Source organism: Gavia stellata, unplaced genomic scaffold (genome assembly GCF_030936135.1).
Source record: "Gavia stellata isolate bGavSte3 unplaced genomic scaffold, bGavSte3.hap2 HAP2_SCAFFOLD_44, whole genome shotgun sequence".
Classification (NCBI taxonomy): domain Eukaryota; kingdom Metazoa; phylum Chordata; class Aves; order Gaviiformes; family Gaviidae; genus Gavia; species Gavia stellata.
In genome coordinates, this window is record NW_026777121.1 from 1,288,892 (window position 1) to 1,312,144 (window position 23,253).

The 23,253-nt window shown below is 44.6% G+C and overlaps 1 protein-coding gene across 8 annotated transcripts in view; it reads right to left on the reverse strand.

Moving 5' to 3' along the window:
- LOC132321766 (F-box only protein 15-like) overlaps nt 1-23,253 on the reverse strand; it is a 36,100-nt gene that overhangs the window by 6,697 nt on the left and 6,150 nt on the right. For 2 of the 8 annotated variants that reach the window (XM_059835204.1, XM_059835205.1), the window contains 3 exons: nt 19,257-19,499; nt 18,773-18,982; nt 17,667-17,796 (listed from right to left, as the gene is read on the reverse strand). In XM_059835204.1, the coding sequence (XP_059691187.1) occupies nt 17,667-17,796; nt 18,773-18,982; nt 19,257-19,499 (583 nt within the window). The other 6 variants (XR_009484881.1, XR_009484880.1, XR_009484883.1 and 3 more) reach the window with 6 other exon arrangements.

The window sequence follows — 23,253 nt, forward strand, 5'->3', positions numbered from 1 at the left end:
TGACTATAGCACTCGTCTCTCCACCCAAATCATGCTACACGTCACATATGGGGGGGGGGGGGGGGGAACCTCGTTGTTTTGTGGATAAAAGTCAGAGAAAATGATTGTTAAGGTGGGAGAGAAGAACCTCAATACCTGACGGACCAGTCGAGGGGCTTTGTTCTCTTCCTCCACCCCAGGCAGGGACGCCTCTCTGGGTAAGCGCTGCGCCTCTCACCTCTGGGTGACAGTTATCCCCGGGTTCTTGTATTACTATCAAGTCTGCTAGCAATATTACCCTTAATTAGTAGCACTGTTGTAGTTAGTGAATTTATCAACGGCAATCTCGAATCTGTTTCTGTCGCTTTCAATAAAATAACTAATTTCAATTTTTGTGCATCTGCTCAGTGCAAGTCCTCTTGCTGGGGCTCTGATAAATAGGTCAGTGAAAGTCCTGGGACTCTGACAGACAAATTTCGAAACTCCATTCCTTTTAACGCGACAGTAAAAATTGGCGTCATGGACAGGATTGCCATGGATAAACTGCTACAAAAATATAAATGTGCGCCGTCCCAAGCGGGACTAGAGTGGGCCCAGAAATTCTGGAGAAATGAAAATAAAATAATAGAGCGAATTGAACAGTGCAGGAGTGAACAGAAGGTTAAAGTTGGTAAGGGTAATGGGGAAAAATACTCACGGCACCCAGGGGAGTCTGAGACTGAGTATGTGTGGCGTGTCTCCCTCACAGGAGGAGATAACACTTTGTTAAGTGAAGAGGAAGCCAGAGGTTACTGGGGTCCTGGAGTGTTTTTAACCACCACGCCGGGTGATCATAATTATTCATTGACAACAAGGGCTGCTTATTGGGCTGGTGGTATTGACCCGCAAGATAGGGGAGACCCCGTGTGATAAAGACTTTGGGGTTCTCTGACTTGAATGCATCTGTGCAAAAGGCAGCCTGTATACAGGCCATGTATGAGCGAAGCTTGTTACGGAGCTCCCCGATGTTAGCCCCTATTGATCCAGCTAGATTAACCCCCCTTATCCGTGGACTCCCAGACAGTCTAAAGACGTATGTGGCAAATGTGCAAGATTGCTTACGGGCCACCCGCAATGCTGGGCAACAGGGTGGTGCACGACAGAGAAGACAGGCAGAACAGGCTCGTGTAACTACTTGGGGGGAGTTTGTACAGGAATTGGTAGATTATGGACGCAGGATGGGCTGGATCGATTTGAGTGTCGAGAAGCCCCACAACCACGCCCCTCGCCAAGTCCGTCAAGTCTATACTCCTAAGCCAAAACCTGAGGTCCAAACTAAATTTGATAAGGAGCGTAATGACCTCTGGCGACAGGCTGTGGCGATAGGAGTGCCTCGACGGTTGTTACATGGCTCATGTACTGCTGATCTCCGAGCTCTGGTAAAAGTGCTGAGCAGGAGAAGTGACTCGCTAAAGGGAGGTCTGTCACCAGGGAGACCTTTGGCCCCTGACAAACCCCCACCCTCAGCACCACAGGGGGATTTGATTGGCGTGAAAGATAACCTGCCAAAAAACGCATGTCCCCGGGGAGGACAGTGAGCCATCCTGCCCGGAGGGTGTTAGCTATGCAGTGGCTCTCTACTAAACATCATGGACCAATTATTGCTATACCACTGGGACCCCCGGAGAGTTTTTGTAGATTTTCTTACTGATACTGGCGCCCAAATATCAGTGATTACTAAGGAGACGGCAGAACACCTAAATGTCAAACCTGGTCACCGCAAACTAAAGTTCACAGGGATTGATGGGGTCGTAAAAGAATGCCCCACAGCAAAGACCACCTTATGGCTCCCGGGAGAAGATAAACTGACTCGAACTGAGGTATTGGTAGGTGCAGCCAATACTAACATATTGGGATTTAATTTATTATTTGGTAGAACATGGGCACTCCCTGATGGCTCAGTTTGGAGCTTTGCTGGGCAAGTTAACACAAAAGGGGATGAGACAAAAAGCATAAATTTATTAGAGATGTCCAGTCCATACCCTTGCCCCCATCAAAAATTACTAATGTGAGACAATACCCACTGCCAGCGACCGTGCAGTCGGGCATTGACAGGGTGGTAACAGACTTGGAAAAAAGAGATATTATCACTCGCACTCACTCCCCGTATAATTCTCCTGTCTGGCCGGCAAAAAAGCCAAACGGACAGTGGTGGCTTACGATTGACTATAGCCAATTGAATGCCAATAGAGCACCTTTAACTGCCGCTGTACCAACTATTGCAGAGGTAGAGACCCAAATCCAGGGAGCATCTCGCACATGGATGGCAACCCTAGATATAAAGGATATGTTTTTAACAGTGGCAATGGTATTAACAACCCCAAAGAATTTCTATGCTTGGGAAGCAAAGAACAGTTCTGGGAAAATACACCAAATTAGTACCAGATGGGTGGTACCTACCTTTTAACTTAACTCTGCCGGTCAGAATACGACCGAGCATTCTCTTTTGTTTTTCCTTGCAGAAACATTGACAACAACAAATTACACCTGGAACCACGGTCTATCCTACATGGAGTTGGAGCGTTCTCAAGGCTTGCTAATAGCTCTAACAATCTGACTTGCTTTCATAGTATTGATGATAGTTTGGCAACTGAAAGTTTTAACCATGATGCTGGTAAAATATAGTTGGAGTATTCTCTTGTTGACTAGCTGTGGATGGGGTTTTTCCTCAAACCTGATATTGCAATTGATCCATGCTTTTGGGCACATACATAATGTCAGTCAAATAACTGCATGTTTGCCTCTACCCAAGTCTGCTGCTTCAGCTTTGGACTGGGGAATTTTAACCCTTGACCTAAATCGAACCTTCACAGCCATGACAAAAACTAGTGTGGGCAAGGTGAAGTTTGGAAACATTACAATATGTTCTCTTGGCTGGTCGTACGTTTGTCAAAAGGAGTCCTGCTGGGAGGGTAAATATTCTCCTGCAACAACCAAAACCACATGTGACAAATTTCCCTGGGGAATGCACTTACCCAAAATATGGGACGCACCCCAAACGGGTGACTGGCATTCCATGCAGACCACTGACTGGTACATTGATTGGGATGGGACTATTGGACCATCAAATACCCTCATTGATGTATACACCAATTTTAAGATTTCCCATTTGGTTAAACCAAAACACTGTAATTGGAACTGTACTAAAGTTTATAATTGCAATAGCAAAAGGAGTGAAATTCAGAAATTGGGCCCAATAGTTCGAGCCCTTCGGTTGGGTAGTATTTGCCGTAACTATGCCACCTCTATCAATGACACCTGGTCACGTTTGACAGTTAACGATACCCATATGAATTGTAAGAAGCTGACATTGCCTTCTACGGGACGCACTGTTTGGGTTAGTAGTGATGGAACATGGACTACCGATTTGCCAGTGGAAGGTCCACGACGTCAGCACACATTGGGATTGTGGACACTTTATCCTCTCTGGTGAAAACAACCTCTTGTGCCACCCCTATGAGGGCGGATCAAACGGGAACCAGAAGACCCTTGGCAGCATCCGACCACAGGAACGGTAGTTGGATGGACTTTGGAGTCTATCTTTACACCCCAGATAATGGCTTTCCAGAATGGTATGATGCTGTATAACCTTACAGGACAAATTGAAGCATTGGCTAATGCGACTCGGGTTGGACTGGAGAAATTAAATGAACAGCTGCAGGCAACGTCGAGAATGACATTGCAAAATAGGCTAGCTTTGGATCTGCTATTGCTGCATGAAAATGGAGTATGCGGATATTTGGATTTAGCAAATTATACTTGTTGTGTTCATATACCAAATGTAACTAAAGATCTTGACGAACAACTAGATCACATAAAACGTGTGGCAAAGGCCAGCCGTGAATTGAGAGAAGGGATGGAAACAACCTGGTTGAATAAGCTGCTACATGGATTGGGATTTTCACTATCAGGATGGCTTGCTTCTTTATTGCAATCTGTGATTATTGTCGTTATTGTAATAATTGTTTTTTGTATGATACTGGCTTGTGCCAAATCTATGTTTACCCGGGTGTTAACTCATCAGGTGCGTATGATCTCTGGCTGTACAGAATCAAAGGCGAGTCCTGGAGTGGAGGAAAAGAAGTCTAATGTGAGGGATACCCCCAAAAGCGATTTTATGTGAGTGTGATTTGGATTTCGATCCAAGTGACTATAGTCACAGGATGGATAATGTGGAATTTGGATAATGAGGTGGGATTCCTGGGCACAAAGAGCTGTTAAGACTGCCCTTGCTATCTCTTGTGCGACCCGGGGGAGTGGAGACTCACCCAGCTAACACAGGATGCAGATAAGGAGGGGGTCCTGTGGAGGCAGGACAGCCCTGCTTATGGTCAGCAAAGACAGTAAAATAACAGGAATGTGAGAGGTCCTTTGATCTTTGAAAAGGCTTCGTGTCCGATAACTGACCTTTGCCTCATTACCGGTGAAATGCATATTACAGCTCACACCCCTGCATATGCTAATGAAGATTATAGAGGTCATGCTAAACATATATGACTATAGCACTCGTCTCTCCACCCAAATCATGCTACACGTCACATATGGGGGGGGACCTCATAGTTATGGGGATAAAAGTCAGAGAAAATGATTGTTAAGGTGGGAGAGAAGAACCTCAATACCTGACGGACCAGTCGAGGGGCTGTGTTCTCTTCCTCCACCCCAGGCAGGGACGCCTCTCTGGGTAAGCGCTGCGCCTCTCACCTCTGGGTGACAGTTATCCCCGGGTTCTTGTATTACTATCAAGTCTGCTAGCAATATTACCCTTAATTAGTAGCACTGTTGTAGTTAGTGAATTTATCAACGGCAATCTCGAATCTGTTTCTGTCGCTTTCAATAAAATAACTCATTTCAATTTTTGTGCATCTGCTCAGTGCAAGTCCTCTTGCTGGGGCTCTGATAAATGGGTCAGTGAAAGTCCTGGGACTCTGACAGACAAATTTTGAAACTGCATTCCTTTAACGCGACACCATAAGTCTCAATCTCCCTTTACTTAGGTTCCACCACTTAGACAGAAGGTGGTGGCATTTGTCACTTTTCTAATTGGGCCTTTTCACACATTCTCAAATCTATCCCATCTTCTTACAACCTGGAAAAGAAACAGAAATAGATAATATTTCAATTTTAACTTGATTATGCAATAATACAGCCTTTAAGAGTCCTGTTGAAATGGTTCTCTTCTTGTTGTTGTCAAACTCCGACAGAGGAGTTGGTTAACTCATGCATAGTAGATCCAGGACTTTTACAGTAGTTGAGACATGAGTTCAGTCTGTGTTCTGGTGTTATCATTATATCAATTCAGCAATGTAGTTAGGGCATAGATGATCACAGTTTAAAGTTTGGTAACTTCCCTTTCTGATAAGGTTTATCCAAAAGGGTTTGTCTTACAGCTAAATTGTTTAAATCTTTGGTATCAATCCCCTCTTTTGAAGTAGTTAGATTTTCTTACCACTTCCATATATTATTCCTGTAAAACATCACTACCACTTGTGGAATAATTGCTGGAGGTAACTTAGAAATTAAATTTATATTGAAGGTACAGCACTGAAGAAATCTTCAGGGTGAGTGTGGCGAATGTGCAAGGAATCCATCCCACAGAAGCTCCCTAGGCAACCTTGGATGTTGGCAACACCAGGGGAGTTTGGTGTGCTGACTCTAAGAGAAACTGCACGGAGGGTGGAGTGGAGTGGAGACACCGCCGCCAGGCTCTGGGATAAGACGGGAACTGGAAGGTACTATGGAACTGACAAGCCGCATATTTCCTACCCTAAGCCCCCTATTTACCACCCCGAGCCAACAGTCTGTCATTTTTTGTCAAAATACTATCTTTGGGTGAACTTTGCTCATTATAATCTCATTATAATACCAAAACACCACACCTCCATCCCAAAGCTACCCACCTCCAAGGTGCGACCACCCCTCGCTGAGCTTGCGCTCTGGATTTTTCTTAGTCTATACCTTTAAAAGCAGAACGAGAAACTTTTACACCAATTGCAAGAGAGGTATGTATGACTAGAGTCACTCAAGCTCCACCTGTAAGGACAGATAATATAAAAATGGCTTAAGAGAGGAGGGATGCCAGGGAAGATACCATCGCAGACCGTCTCTGACACCTGGGATCAGAGCCTCTCTTCCCCCCCACAGGGACGCCTTTGGGTAAGGTTCGAACACTTGGTTACACCGAGTGCTTCCCCGGGCAACTTAGAAGTCTCTATAGAGTTGCTTTATAACTTAACGCGTTTGTCGCCAGGCTATAGTGCTCATATTCTTGGTATTTGCACATGCTTTGCAGGCAGTAATTTTATCACCGGCAGCCCAAAAGAACTTGTGTATCTGTTGCTTCAATAAACTGCACTATTCGTTAATCTAGCCGTGACAGTTCTCACTGAATGCCACCAAATCCCTTAAGTGTGGCCGTGCTAGTTCATGGAACGCGACTAGACTGAAAGTGTATGGTGTTACGAGTGTATCCGTAATCGTGAGAGTTCAACACATTGAACGCGACTGGCCTTGTAACACAGAGAGTAGGGCATCACTCAGAATCTAAGCCTAGCTGCCCCCAGCCCCTCTGATATCTGAGGACAAGCTGGAAGCTTTAACGTGACAAACATACACACACATCACTGCCCAGATTCGCAAGCACAGCATGTTCATGGATCCCTTAAATATTAGCACGGGAGTTAAGTTCAACTAAAATCCGTGGCTGGCTGTCACACTACTTACCCCGTAATTGGCACAGACCTTGGGTCTTTCCAGAGCTGTATCTCCTCTTGCTCGTGAACTAGTGCAGCTTCAAGTTCCCAAGTGAATTGCACACGCAGCCAGTGCTCCCACCAGTAGCTGGCCCTCGACACTCGGTGTCTCCAGCTGCTGGGTCCCTGTGACCAGAGTTCCCTTCTGCCATTGCTAGCAGCCAGGCCCCTGGACCCACCCCCCACCCCCCCACTGGGTACAGAGTGAGGCCACACAGAAAAGGATTTGGGAGCACTCTCAGAAAGAAGGTAGGACAGACGGCGGGGATTAGGTGCAGGGCTCAGGCAAACAACCAAATCAACCAGCGGTTGGCTTATGTGTGACTAGCTCCTTCATCCCCGTCTTCCCTCCATTTTCCATGCTTATACATCCCCCTCATCTTCCTCAACTCCTCTTTTCTCTGCCCTTGGCTGCTCCCAAGCAAGGGACCTACCCCCCGTTATCTTTCCCCCCTTGCTCCCAGGTTTGCTACGTCTGTAAACAGATTTGGTGTTGCAGGTGCTCTTAGCTAGGTCACCCTGGACTTCCATGGCATTACTGATGGGGTTTCCTGGGTACTGCTGTCCCCGGCAGATCCCTCTCCCCAGGATGACGCCAACTCTTTGTTCAACTACCTGTGAAGTGTAGCATCTCTCCCATCAATCCCCCTCAACTACCCGTGAAATCTGGCTCTTCCTCATGGCCCTGTAACTGCTGTCAGCTTCTCAGTCTGTTTGCTCTGCTCAGCAATTTCTCTTGCCATGCTCAGGCATTTCCCACAGTCTGTTCAGGGAGCTAAGGCTTACGCCAGGCCCTAGGCATCAGCCTGTGTGCCTTAATGCCTACCCCCAAAGTTGGCTGCATGTCCCATCATTTTTTCCTCTCCCTGTTCTAACTTCAACGTGCCAGTCTTCTCCACCCCATGGTGGCTCTGAGCACCCTCCTCTCTGACCAGGCACGCTTTCAGCCCTTTTGAGTGGCTCTTTCCCTTTGTGCCCTACTTGACCGCCTGCAGCCTTGTTTTGCAGGTGCCGGGCATGGAAGTCCTTGCCTCGCACGGGAGACTGAAAGGGACTGAAGCATGGTTTGCTGTGAAAATTGGCAACTTTATTTCAAGCGCTAAGTCACCTTCAGCGTTCGTGTGCCCTCGGACGAGTATGGACAGGACAGAGCAGGCCTTTGACACTGAGGCTGCCTTTGGATGAGCAGCCATTGCCGGAGAAGGATCCAGTGCTGCTATGCTGCAGCCTGCACTGGATCCTTCTCAGCCTGCTGCTCAAGCCTTTTTTCCTCTCAGGACCTGCAGGAGCTCCTGCACCCAAGTGAAGAACTCCACCAGCCTCTGGAGTGGAAATGGGCAGGAGCTAAACCTGCCCGACTGCGTTGGTATTGGGCTTGGCCTCTGAAAGGGAGTTGAGGCAGTGAGAAAATGACTCCATGCCCGTGATGTTGGACTGCCCCTTCCTGCTGGGCGCAGTCCCATCTGTAGCAGGATCCAGTCGTAAAAGTGCTGAGCAGAGGAGTAGACTCCGGGCTGTTTTGCTCTTGCACAGCCTTTCCTCCAGCTGGTCACTCCAACAAGCCAGAAGTAGTCAGCGCTGTTATCTTTGCAGGTGAGAGGACCACCGCTGTCACCCTGCAGTGGAGGAGAGAGGATTAAGTTCTTCTTGGGTGGCCTCTGTCAGCACTAGATTTCTCTGAGTTACCAAAATATAGACAATAGAAATAGCTACTAGTGTTAGTAGATACATTTTCAGAATGGCCCAATGCTTTCCCTTGCCACACCAATCGGGCTAGAGAGCTTGTTAAAGCATTCTATTAAAGGAAATAATCCCTAGATTTGGGATTCCTGAAGCGCTATCTTCTGACAATGGGCCTCATTTTGTTTCAGAGGTGGTCCAGGGAGTGTCAAAATTTCTCCAATTTTAATGGGATTTACATACCCCATGGAGGCCACAGCCTAGTGGGAAAGGAAAGAATAAAATGAACCAGACTCTTAAAAGGCACATCTCAAAATTACGCCGAGAAACTCGACTTCCATGGGTGGATGTTTTACCAATTGCTTTAATGAGGAACAGTAGGGAAAGTGAGATGGTTAAATAAAATACTTCACGGGATGGGGTTCTCCTTAATAGGTTGGTTACAGAGCTTAGTTCAAACTCTGATTGTGTTTCTAATACTGATTGTAGCAGTTTGTATCGTTTTTGGACGTATCGAGAGTATAATCGTTCGGGCTGTAATGTCACGATCCTCACCGCTAATGATAACCACAACTCAGGAAAGAAAAAAGCCCCTTCCTCACAGGATATGCGCAGGAAAAAGAGAGGATCCTGTGACTTCAAGTGAAGACGAGGCACCTAAGAGGCAATGGGAACGAAGGCAACTAAGCTCAACTGTAAAAAGTACTGGTAACTGTTGCTCGGAACGTAGAAATGCTGAACCGTGTGTTTACCGAGGGGTGCTAGCCTTGTGGAGTTACCACCTAGCACCCATCTCTGCGCAAACATGAAATAAACTCGACTCTGTGTGTGTATCGGCCTCTTGCACACCGGGTAAAGAACCCAACTGCTGGGACAACACTGGGAGCCAGCAGCTCCCCCCCACAGGCGAGCATCTCTGCTGCAGGGCCGGTGGCCCCACAGCCACCCCCGGGCCTGAAGCGCTGGGGGCTGCCTAGTCTGAAGAAAATAAAGGGAAAGTGCGGTGAGAGTCTGCACGCGAGGAAGAGGGTGGCAGGAACGTGATCTCTGCCTCTCTAGTACCACACACCTCTCTCCAGCTTCCGCCTGACGTTGCTCAGACACGGTCTCTCTCACTTGTTTGGGTTTCTGCCTGTCGCTTGCAATATTTGTCTCTTCTTCTGATTTGCTCTTGAGAAGCGATGGGTTTTCTTGAGAGACATTGTCTTTTTGCCCCTCACGCCCATGAAGCTTTCTCCAAACAGAGATAACATCCAGCCAACACTTTGGCTCCTCGAGGACACGGCTTTTCATCTCATGCAGCATCTTCCCTGCAAGAAAAAGCAGGTTCAGGTTAAGTAGTTCAGTCTCAGCATTTGATTTCCCTACAGATTGAGAACAGCTGTTAACAGAGACTGTGTTCAGATTTCATCCATGTGTGAATCCAGGAACCACAGCAGCAGCAGCAATCACAGGCACAGCTGAGCTCTCAACACCCACATACCCCACCAGCAGAGCCCCAGGCATTACTCTGATTACAAGGAATACAGGGGCCAATTCACTTCAAAACCTTGCAGCTGGTCAAGGGGGGGGAAATAAAAAAGGTATTTCTATTTCTCATTTGGAGTCATGGTTAAATTGGACCCTAAAGCTGAAGGCCATTTGCGATCTCCCAAAGAAGAATCCACCAGCAGGCAGATATCAATCCATCTTACTTAAAATTCTTATTCCAGCACTGACAGAGAAGGTGACCTGAGTAGCTGAGATTTACAAGAAATCTGTGCACTGAACAGTTAGGTGACACAAGATACACATCTGGATCCACTTCACCTACAAGAAAATGACTCATCCTATAACTCTGCACAGAACGGGTCCAGAACTGGACTTCAGTTTCAGGTGGGCTGTTGTAAAATCACTGCATTTAGTTGTAAGTAGAAATAGAATGTTAGAATATTGGTGTGTCTTGAGATTCGTAACCATAGGAACCTCACCAGGGAGTCACTGTTTTGTATTAAGAAACTAATCACAACGAGATGGAACAATGAAGAATCGAATAGAGAAGTTTCGTTTGAGTCCCGTAACTATGGGGACCTGGTACGCACCCAGTGCTGCTGCTTGGAAATCCCTTTACCCTTCCCATCTTGATTGGAATATCAAGAACGCAAATCAATAGATATTAAGAGAAAGAACCATTGATTATCTTGGGTATGGATATTGATCGAATTGTATAATCAAGAGACTAATCCACGAAAGTTAAAAACCGTGATATATTTTGTGAGAAATAATTTGTGTAATGGTAACTAGGTACGCTTTATCTATGATTTGATTATGAACTAATGATTAAACAATGTAGCTTTGTCGATAAGAAGGATATTCCTGTCAAGAGAAGGGTAAGTTGTAGGCCTGGTTAGTAAACCGAGAAATTCTTCTGGAGGTTCCAAGATTAAAGGGGAATGGAATTTTGCAACTAAGCTGAGCATGCGCAAAGATTGGGTTCAACTAGCGGACACAATGAGCGAGTCTATGGATGATCACCAGAGGGCTTTGGGCGACCACCAGTGTACCTGAAGGCACATGCGTTATGGACATTTACATATGTTAATGAGTTCTCGGAAATCCTATGGATATGCTAATTGTTTCTTGGAAATACGATGAATCAAATATACTTTGATTGTATATAACTTTTGTAGCGGAGTAACTCGGCACGCACACTAAGCGGAGTGATTCCCTGTGCGTCCAGCGCTGCAATAAAGAAGTGCCTGCTTTCTAAACTTCAAATTCAGTCTTAGAAAGTTCTTGGTTTTGCCGACTTAGGGGAAGAGTTTTGGTGACCCAGATGGGACCTTGCGAGTGAGACTGGAAGGGATCGAGTGCCGATCAGACTCCAGCCGGCACCGAGGGATTCTCGGCAAGGACCATCGCTCTTGACCCATACGAGCTCCTCACAACACCCTGGAAAAGGGTAAGGCACTTCTTCTTTGGAATTTCTTTGGATAGCCTGCCCGTAAGGCGCAGCGAAAGCTTCGCAGGGTTGGGGCTTTGAGGGTACCCGTTTGCATTGGAAGCCTAGGCATCTGCCCGCAAGTCATAAGCGAAAGCTATTGCTGGGTTGGACATTTGTGTATTTGAGACAATTGGCATTTGCATTTGGTAATTTGGTCTTTGATAATATAATGATATAAGAATAATAAACATAATGGCATTAACAAAATTGTTCAAGAGTAAGAGTGCGGGGAATTTAGCCATTGATGGGAAGATACCAAAGACGTCACCCTTGGGAGGTTTATTGACACATTGGAATGAGTTGCATGATGATTTGCGTAAAAGTCAAAGGATTGAGTATTGTAATAATTGGTGGCCTTTGCATGTTTTAGATGATCAAGAGAAATGGCCAACTAATGGGACTTCAAATTACAATACTATTTTGCAATTGATGTTGTCCTGTAGGAGGGAAGGCCAATGGAATGAGGTACCTTATGTGGATTTGTTTTTTTCCTTGAGACAGTGAACTGACTGGCAGGAGGAGTGTAAATTGGTAAGTCGAGGTCATTTAGTGATGGCTTTAACCTCTGAAAACAGGACATCTAAAAGGCGTTGCTGGGCTTGTGTTATTGGAAAGAGATGTATAAAATGAGAAATAATACTACTACTAATAAAATGATACTTCATAACAAATGCACCTGGTACTTAGTCAGATGAAAGATCGTGAAGCCCTCCAGCAAGCCCCAGGGTGCTCATTTCCAAAAAAGTACCAGGCTGCAGAGCTCCAAACAAGGCCCAGGATGCCGGACTCCCGAAAATACCAAACACACACTGCAGAACCTCCCCCCCAAAAAAAACCAAATGGTGCAGGGACGCCTTCCAAAACACCACCAAACGGTGCAGGACTCCCCCCAAAAAACACCCAACAGTGCAGGACTCCCGCAAAAAAACACCCAACGGTGCAGGACTCCCCCCCCAAAAATTAACGGTGAACGGCTCCCAAAAATCCAAATGGTGCTGCACTCCCCCGGAGCAGTGACATGAAGGCCTCAAAAAATCCCGCGTTTTGTAATATTCCAAAACATAGCAAAACCATAAAGGCCTCCAAAACACAAAATGGTGAAGCCCTCCAAACAAGCCCCAGGGTGCAGAGCTCAAAAAAAGTGCCGGGTTGGAGACTCCCAAACACCCCAAATGATGCAGGACTCCCTGAAAAGAACCCCAAATGTTGCAGGAGTCCCTCCCAAAAAATCCAAATGGTGCAAGACTCGCCAGAAAAAAAAAAACCCTAAACGGTTTGCACTCCTCCGGGGCAGCACAGTGAAGCACTCCAAGGATCCCGTGTTTTGTAATATTCCAAAGAATAGCAAAACCATGAAGGCCTCCAAAACACAAAATGGTGAAGCCCTCCAAACAAGCCCCAGGGTGCAGAGCTCAAAAAAAGTGCCGGGTTGGAGACTCCCAAAAAACCCAAATGATGCAGGACTCCCCAGAAAAACACGCAAATGGTGCAGGAGTCCCCCCCAAAAAAAACCCTACACGGTGCAAGACTTAGCAGGAAAACAAAAAATAAACGGTTTGCCCTCCTCTGGGGTGGAACAGTGAAGCACTCCAAGAATCCCCCGTTTTGTAATATTCCCAAAAATAGCAAAGCCATAAAGGGCTCCAAAAAACAAAATGGTGAACCACTGAAAACATGCCTGTCACGTTAAAAGGACTGAGCAATTTGGCAGAAAATAAACCCCTGTACGTTCCAGCTTGTCCTCAGATATCAGAGGGGCTGGGGGCGGCTAGGCTTAGATTCTGAGTGATACCCATTTCCTGTATTACAAGTCCGATCGTGTTCTATATAAACATATATATATACACACACACACACTCATATAGATAGATAGATAGAATCTTAACGATTATGGATGCGCTTGTAACTCCATACACTTTCAGTCTAGCCACGTTGCATGAACTAGCACGGCCACCCTTAAGGAATTTAACTGCGTTCAATGAGAACTCTTACGGCTAGGTTAACAAATAGTGTAGTTTATTAAAGTGACAGATACACAAGTTCTTTTGGATTGCCGGTGATAGAACTACTGCCCACAAAGGTGGTACAAATAGTATGAATATGAGTAATACAGCCTGGCTGTATTAGTGTGCGGAAAGCTCTTCTTCCCTTCTTGTCCAGACACAGCTTTGGTTCAGCACAGGCAGAATACGTGTCGCGGCATCCACAACGACACTGTCTCATGGAGGCCTTCTTTAAGAGACATATTACTAACCAGTTACAGTGTGAGAGGAAACACTACATCTCCAGAAGCCATCTGCTCATCTCTAAAACACCCCACGGATATAAATGATGGTCTTTGTCGAGCACTTTGAGGTCCGCCCATTACAAGCACAACAGCAAAGTTCAGCATTTCACTGTTTCAGCAACTACTCTGAGTCCTTGAGCACTGACACAGGGAAAATACTCCTCGAAATTCCCACTGATGGGTTTGCTTCAGCTTCGTGCATAACGTGCATAATTCAGTTCTTCCAGAAACAGCTCTGGAAAGCTCTCACATTCTGGTATTTCCCAGGTTTTGATCTTTCCCAGTGCAGATGTGCCCTTTGGCAGCGCCGAGCATAGAACAGCCCTGAGGAAAACCCGGGAGCAAACCCCGGCTGTCCGAGGGGTTGCCGCAAAGAGCAAGGCCTTTCCTCAGGGCCCAATTTAACAGGGTGACTTCATGGCAGTTTGTCCAGTAGTTACTCCAGGCACGGGTTGGCAGGGAAGGGTGACCAGAAGGGCTTCTGCCAAACTGGGAAAGCCTGAACAACAAAGTGGAAATCATGGGTATTCTCTTCTTTTGAGGGCGCAACCATAACTTGGGCTGCATCTTGCTAAAATGGAACCTATTGGACCTGGAAGAGCTGGGTGGGGCTGGTTCAAACTTGCAGCCTCCTGAGAGAGAGAGATGCACGTCTGGCTCCGTGGCGGAGGGGTTTAGGGCATCAGCATCGCAGCAGGAAGACACGAACTGCACCACCCGCCTCTCTCCCCTCCTCCTGACTGCTGGAGGTGCCTTATGAAGACAGCAGGGAGGCTGGGCACTCAACTCTGAGCTCATCTGACTTATGAATGACTGTCTCTGACGTCAGGCATTTGTTTCTTGCCTGACCACCACAAAGGGAGAGGGACCCCACTTTGATAACTGGCCCTCACTAAACACAGACGAGAAGAGGCACAATAAAAGCTGCAGGAATCATGAAAACAAACGCTCGTGCTGAACGCACTCCGTCCGGTTTCTGAAAAGGAAAGTGCGTCTGTGGTCCAAGAATGTGCACCAGCCCCACTGGCCCCGCAGGGTTCAACCGTGTCCCCAGAGCAACACGGTTTGTCATGGCAGGATGGTGAAGAATTGATAAGAAGCGGGAGGAGGAGCAAAGAAAAATGAAAACAAATTGAAAAGTCATTAATTTCATTGGAAAATGAAATCATGTTATTTCAACTCGTGAGTTAAATTTCCATTCCCACCCAAAAAAAATACTTGAAAAAAGAAATGATCCAATAGTTTGGGTGTATTCAGGCAACCACAACAAAAAATGACAACAAAGAGGGGGCTGTGCAAAAAGAGCAACAAATCAGTTTCCTTCTCTGACAGCGGAACAGCTTGTCAAGGGCAGGTACCTGGATGTGGACTCCAGAAAGCCTCCACACCCTCGCACCTGGTGTTCCATAAGCAGGCTAACGGAGGTTAGTCTCGATCAAATCACTGAGGGCTGATGGAATACTGCTCCCAGAGTCATGCCTGGGCTGGGGTCTCTGCTGACACAGTGTCCGTTTCTGAGGATCACCGTTCCAAAGAGATACATGCCTATCAGAGGCACCTGGAGAATACGACTAAGAAGGATGAGGCTTTTGGAAACCATGGTCTCTGAAGAAGGATTAATCACAGGGTGAATGGACTTGTTGTTTAAGGTCAGGAAGAGAAGGCAGAAGAGAGCTGTGTAAGGGCTTCAAAGAAAAGGCTAGTAGCTCCTGAGACCTGCTTCAAGAGCCATTCACAGGATACCCCCACAGCATACCGAGTGTTTGTGCTTGGGGAAGGTTACGGTCACAGAAATCATCAGACCCTGTAAAAAACACCAACTGGATTCTTTCTGTATGAAACAGCTTTGGCAAACAGTAAGCCACCGGCCAGCAGAAGCTGATATTCTCTGAATGCAGAACAGCTGCCCATCGTGAAGGTTTCGATTTCCAGTATGTACAATTTTTGAGAGAAACTTCTGACACACAATTGGCAAAAGATTATCCTGCAGCCAAAAGCAGCCCAATGCCAGCTTGCAGCAATGTCCGCTTTATTTGAAGCGGAGAACATTTGGCACCCAACTGAAAAGCTTGACTGCCCAAAGAAGTGCCAAATTCACATGGCTCCAGTCATCTGCCCATCTTATACTAAAATGTTTTAACTCAACACAGGCCAGATTTCTTTCTAGAAAGCTCAGGAAAGTGGTGAACACGCTGAAGCCAAGATCTTCCAACAAAGTCTTTAGAAACCACAGTTACAGGTTTTTCCCACAGTCTGTTTGTTACACGTGTGCAAAAATACAGTCATCAGCTGTATTTGAGCTCTTTTTCAGCTTTGTGGTGAACTGAACACATTTCCAGGGATGTACATGCATGGAAAGAGGTACTACTGCAATTACAGGCAATATACCGTAACTGCTGTTGAAACGTTACCAGTGGTTCGCTACGGTGAGACTGTTCTCAAGTGATTTAGACAACCTGTATTTAACTACTGTACATCAAGAGAATCAAAGAAATGACACCTAAAAGGAAAGCTGGTAGCAGACTAATGAAGTCTGAGACTGCTCTACCTCAGAAGGACATTCAAAAATTTTTAACATTATTACACCCGTCTACAGTTAACTGTCTAATGTTACTCTGCCCACAGAGAGAATAAGAACAGCTGTTCAGAAAAGTAAGCAGGAAAAATATACTGGAGTGAGGCACTCAGTGCTTAACAACTTTGTGGAACTTCATGATGGCGGAACCATTTCCAGATGCTGAAAGAGTTCTCTTTCCAAGCATGGGAAGGGGTAACACGCTAGCATGACCATAGGGACACCAACGCAGGGACACCATTCTACTAAACTTTTGAAGATACGAAAGAAACGGCTCTTCACTGATCAGAGCTTTTCAGAGATTGAGGCAACCCATAATAGGCTCACGCAGGTCAGCCAGGCTCCAGTTTTCTAGGAAATGGACACCTTTAAGGAAGAGTGAAACAAATATCCCTTCTGTGGTTTTAAACAACTCCTCTGCTGATTGTGCACATTTGAGGTAGCAAGAGTTTCCCGATGGAAACGAGACACAGCTCACAGCAACTGTTCACAGGTTCCCTGAGGGTAGTTCCTTGCCAGGGCCAAATAATACAAGTCTATGTCAGTAACGTGGCTGGGGGAGGAAGAAAGAGCTGCCACCTCCGAATTCAGTCCAAGAGCAGAGCACCCGAGGCAGGCTTCCATAGCATCCAACCGTATGCGACTTCAGGCAGACACCTAGGGCTCTGGGTATCCAGTGCAATGACGCAGATTCCTTTAGAGTAGAAGTCTACTTCACATGTTCTGCATTGCTCTCTGAAGACATTCATCTCTACACACAGCCTGCAGAGACTAACCCCTTAACTTAGACACTGAATACCAAGAATTGAGTATCCCCAAAAGGGCTCAATTTACAGCATTCCTACTGCGGGAGCAGGATACGACTACCCGGTGATGTAGATTAAGGGAAACCACTAGCAAAGTTGCCTTGTGGGAATTCATCACTTTGAGTGATGGGGACAGGGCAAGGCATGAGTCAGGGGAAGAAACACGTCTCTCCTCAAACCATTCAATTTAAAATATCTTTAGGATGTCAAACTCTGGCATGTGAAGACTGCAAAATAAATACAGTTGAACACAGAAGTAAGACGAGTACAGTATCTAATACACTATGACACATAATGGTTCTTTGAATTAGAGGTGGATTTTTCTTTTTTAAAAGTACAGATACTCCTGTGACAGCTCTTTAGAATACAATAAATTATCAACTAGCTGTCCCTACCTGTATTTCCTTGTTGTTAGTTTAGACAAGATCTTTCAAAACTCAGAGAAAAAAAGGAAGATGAAAAAAACCAAACCCCAAACCCTAAAAAACTCTCAAAATCCCAAACTACAAGGCAAAAGAATCTGTTTCTTCAAGTCATAATAAAGTATTGAAACAAAATGTTATCTTACCTCCCAAAGTCCTACGACGAGTCCTGGATTCAGACTGAAGAGCTGGCCAAGCTCATCAGCACCAACGGCTACACTACTTTCAGTCAGGTTAGCAAGATGGTATTCAGCAATTAAGGAACGTCGACGAGGTCTTTGAAAAGAAGAGACAGAATGTAGCAACAAGACTATGTCTCCTTATTTATGTAAAAGTTCAGCCCAATTTCATTTTTCACTCTGAAGTCTGACCAACAGCACATGATGGAAACAGTTTGGAAAGCATTCAGCATGCACAGCCATAAAATCACTTTTAAACAACTACAGCATACGAGCAGGATCTCAACACCTAACAACTGAAATTCACAAAGGTGAACAACATTTCACAAAGGTGAACAACAATTCTCTCTTTTCAGAGCTCTACTGCTAGGGGGTTTGTGTAAGCAGCATGTAGCCGATACTGTATATAGTAAAATGACACGTAAGACAGAGACATGTGGAAAAGTCCTTGACAGCAACCAAATACGTACATACCTCAAATACACACTTTTAATTTAAACATCTTTGCTCAGAATATAATGCCAGAAGAATATAGTACACACTTAAGTTACAAAACAACAGCTATCCCACATTGTGCTGTGGGCTATTGTTTTTATATGCATATACTTACATTGTACACGCAGCCAAACACCAAGTTCCCTCCATTCACATACACACCTATCCAACAGAAAAAAATAAACCTTAGTAACAGAGATCACCCCATTGTAGCCATCAACAGTTCCACTCTCAATGTCTCACATTAAATTCTCCTAGATTTACATGTTTGTTTCATGCTCATTTCGAGCTATGCCTTAGATTCAGCTTGCCAAGGCAGGACCTATCAGTCTGTATCTTGCATGTCAGTAGCTACATTAACCTATGAATTCATGTCAGAGCTTGCTGGATTATACCTATCTCTTGCTAAAAAGCCCGAGCAATGAAGAGAAGGACACAGGCTTTGGAAGAAATATTACAGAGAGGCTTTCTAAGAAAGAGTTAACTTGTTAAGTCAAACCAAGGCCAGATAGCTCCTACAGACACATTATCACCCAGTTACACCAAAACCCCCTCAAAAATCCTCTATTAACACTCACCCATTCTTGCTGGGAGCTCTGCTTTGCTCAGGAAGCAATGGCATAACTCCAAACAGTTTCAGGCTTGACAGGATGTCTAAGCATGGCCAATTTGTACTATACCAAAGTATAGTAACAGATGTGTCCTTAATCGACAGGTTTGCCTTCTCCATTACGTGTTCCTTTCCATTTTTGTCCTTTAGAACAATTCTCCACCTCAAGCCAGAGGCTCTGTTATTTAGGAATCGAGAAGGGAGAGGGGTGTTTAAAAAAATAGATTCTCAAAGTGACAAAACTTAAACTATGCTTCCAACAGAAATTTAAAATTTCTACTAACTGCTACTTGTGTTTCTCAGGCTAGGTCATTTATAGGCTATCATCGTATCTTCCCATTATGATACATAGTTTATAGCTCTACTTCCCTATCCCCCCAGCATTTTCCAAGTCATTAATAGTCTGTACATTGTTCTCAAGTCAACATCTTCTGTGACAAGGCATTGCTTACTTCATAGCTTCTTTGTTTTTACATGGAAGACCTGTAGAAGGATCTACAGGTTTAACAAGTCGCCTTACTCTCATTTTGACAGCAGCTATTTGTTTGAAGAGGTATTCTTTCTTCCAGTACCCAGGCTTTCTATCACGTAGAGCAGCGCAGCCCAAGGAAACAGTTTCTGGTGGCTCAGACTTCATTTTCCAAATTGTCCTTTTTGGCTGAAAACAACCGGAATAGATTTTCAGCCAGATTCCACTGAAAATAAAAAGAGAATGAAGAGGAAAACCACATTCATGTCAAGAAGAGTTACTTAATTATTCTTACATGCATGTCTCAGCTACCACTGAGCATAATGTTAGCAGAAAAATAATTAAAAAAAAAGTTATTCAGTTAATTCTTACAATATGCCAGGAAGGTTGATAAACATCTCAACCACATACACAGAAAATGTTTGATTAGTGCTCTAGAAAGTAGGATCAGCGGATATTGGGAACTTCCCGCTCTTTTATGCCTCTCAATAGCACACTACAGTACGTGGTTTTTAAAAAGCCTTCCTTCCCCTTGTACTGCTACTTCCTTCATGGACATTCACTGAAGCAGTGAGGAAGACTATGGACGACCACCAGAGCACCTTAGACAACCACCTGTGTACCTGAAGGCGCATGCGTCACGAGCATTTACACATACTAATGAGTTCTCGGAAATTGTATGAATATTTAATTGTTTCTTGGAAATATGATGGATATGTATACTTTGATTGTATACAACTTCTGTAGCAGAGAAACTAAACACGCACACTAGGTGGAGTGATCCCCTGTGCGTCCAGTGCTGCAATAAAGAAGTGCCTGCTCACCTACATACACTGTGTAGATGAGTTTTTATATTACAGATTTGTAACAGTTATCACAAAAAACCAAGCATATTTAACTGCTTCATCCATCAAAATACATTCAAGAAGCTTGGGCCAAAACCCATCCACTCCACAGAACCAGAAACCTATAGATGCCAACAAATGCTGATATGACTACCCGCTTCACAAGTCAATGCCTTCTATGTCTGACTATACACGTTCGGTTCCATTTTTTGGAGAGAAAGCACTGTTAAGTGGCACACATACTGAATTCCCTTCCCAAACAAACATCTGTATATTGCAGATTCACGCTGCGCTCTCCCCCCAGACAGAGGTAGGCTTTGCTGTGAAAAACTGTAGCACAGCCCTCAGTTTTCACCTTTGGATAGAGCCACTCTTGAAAGCAACAAAGGGTTCTTGTACAGAAAGAACATTTTTGAAACAGGTGAAAGAAAGGCAAGGAAAAAAAGAAAAGAAAAAAGACTTCCGCATCTCTTGAACAGAGTTCAAATCAAGAACAGGGTAGAAAATCCGCCCAATGAACAGGGATAAGGAATAATATTAGAATAAGATTTTTGCAACAAGTCATAAAAACTTATTTCTATCATTAGAAGACATCATTATACCTATGCCCAGTTTCAGCTAAGCCAACTTACAAGGCAGGTTGCATTGTTACAACTCCTAGTTAGCAATAAAAGTCTATCCGATGCGTCTTTTCTACCCTCTTTTTTTCTTCAATCTTGCAATTAGATAGAAGACACTAGAAACAGTGCTTGACCATTTCCCTTATAATGAAGCAGTAACTGCAAGTAAAGGTCACATTTAATTTACTAGACCCAGAACTTCATTCCAGCATCTCTTCAATAAGTGTTGTTGACTCTAAAGCTTAGGAACGTACAGGAAACAGGCTAATCAAAACACTTATTTAGGTAATAGCTGTCCAAGATGCTGTGACAACAGGCAATCTTTCACCTTAGTGAATATTTCTATCTTTTCCTCAAGTTTAGAACAGTTTGACATTAAACTAACAAATTCTAGCAACAGAGAGAGGCATCGATTTAGAAAACAGCTCTTGCAAAACTTTTTTTGTTATTTTTTGCATATTGCAAACAATGTTAATTTCAAGACATGTTTGAAATTTGGATTATGTAAGCAATACTTACTATTACTGAGTAACTACTTCACTGTAGAGTACAAAAAAGATTAAATCCCTTCTTGACATTCTAGCTGGACTTCCCAGATGACTCACTGTAAAAAAAATAACAAGCTTTCTTAAAAAGGGACTGACGAGAGATACTCGAGAAATGTTGGAAAACTTTCTATATTGGCATCTCCTCTATAGAAAGGTGGACAGCATGAGCAATAAGTTACGCACTGGATGCTAAAAATCTTAACTGCCACTTTGTCAAGAGCAAGACTCTGCTGTCTTTTGTTTCACTGCACACCTTTGACAGGCGATTGACTCCATTTTCTCTGTACCTTCCTACTGGCTATTCCTATCTGCAACTAGGATCTTCCATGAGCTTTCTCTTCTTAAGGCTGAAGAAACCCAGTCTTCCCAGTCTCTCCTCATACATCGTGTGCTCCCAAACCATCTTGGTGGCCCTCCGTTGGACTCGCTCCACTACATCAACCTCTCTCGTTTTGGGGAGCCCAAAACCGGGCGCAAGCTGGCTCACTGGACACAGCACTCCAAACGCTGTCTCACAAGTACCACGAGACCTGAAGGATCACTCTCCCAGACCTGCTGGCTACACTCTTGCTAGCACAGCCCAGGATGCAGTTTGCCTTTTTTTGCTACAAGAATACATTGCTGACTCATGTTCAATTCTTGTCCACCTGAATCCCAAAATCTTTTTCTGCAAAGCTGCTCTCTAGTCAGGCTGCCCACCCCCACCTTTACCACTAGCTGGGGTTATGCCAACCCTAGGATTTTGCATTTGCCTTTGCTAAGTATCATATGGTTTCCGCTAGCCCTTTTTCTAGTCTTTTAAGGTCCCTCTGAACCACAGCACTGGTTTCTAGACTATCAACCACTTCCCCCAGGTTGGCATAGTCCACAAACTTGCTGAAGGCTGGAAGACATCCTGTCTTCCAAGTCCATTACATAGATCAGTCCCCGTGTGAAACCCTGAGAGACATTATCAGCAATCCAAGCAGGAATAGAGCACTTTCATACGCACTTGTGGCCAGAAGCATCACTATCTTGAGCAGAAAGGCGGTTGCCCTCTTCACCACCTCCTAGTCTCACATACAGCTATCATACTTGCAATACTTGCACTCAGCTCCAGCTTCATTATCAGCCTATAAAGGAGAACATTCAAGAGATGGATTTGTAAAAAGTTACTTGAGCCAGAATTTGTAGCCAGTATTTTTGTTCTGTTGAACAAAAATGACATTTCCAGAGGTCCTTAAATGTATCAGCTTAAAAAGAAGTTACCTAATTTCACAAAAAAGAAACCACACTGGATAATTTCTGCCTACCACCCCAGCATTGGGGTTTTTTGGTTTGTTTGATTTAATATAGGCATATACACACACACAAACTAAATCAAGACATCGATTTAATAATGACCAGAAACTAGCAGGCAATTTCCTATACAGTTCCCAAAATTCCTCTGTAGGTAATTCCTGTCCCAGCTATGGCAATTTTTAGTCAGTTTTTAGTTCTCAGTTTCAGATTCTAGATGTAGACTGATTTCTAGTCTCAAGTTATGAACACTTCATTTTCTAAAAAGAGAAGGTATCAAAAATTTTAGGTAGTTCCTTCCTTCGCTGCACTCCATCTTTCCTCCATGTCTCCCAATAAAATTCCAAAAGCACACGACAGCTGTCCAAATCTTGACAAGCCCAAAGTAGCTTCTGCAACACTATGCATTAGAGAGATTAAGATAAAAAGAAGTTAAATTTAAGAAAGCCGTAACGAGGCAAAACCGAGAACTCATTTGTAGTCTTACAAAAACAGCTGCCACAAAGAAGGCTTTTTGGACCAGCACTCCACTTGTCTGTGAAAAGAGCATACCCACTCCAGAGTTGCGCTACTCCTTAAAGAATAACCTGGGTTCCCTCCAATAGTTCAGCACTTGAATAATTCAGTATCTAGTTTCTACTTAGACAAATACAGAAAGATCAACTGCGAAACAGGAAAATGAGATGTAA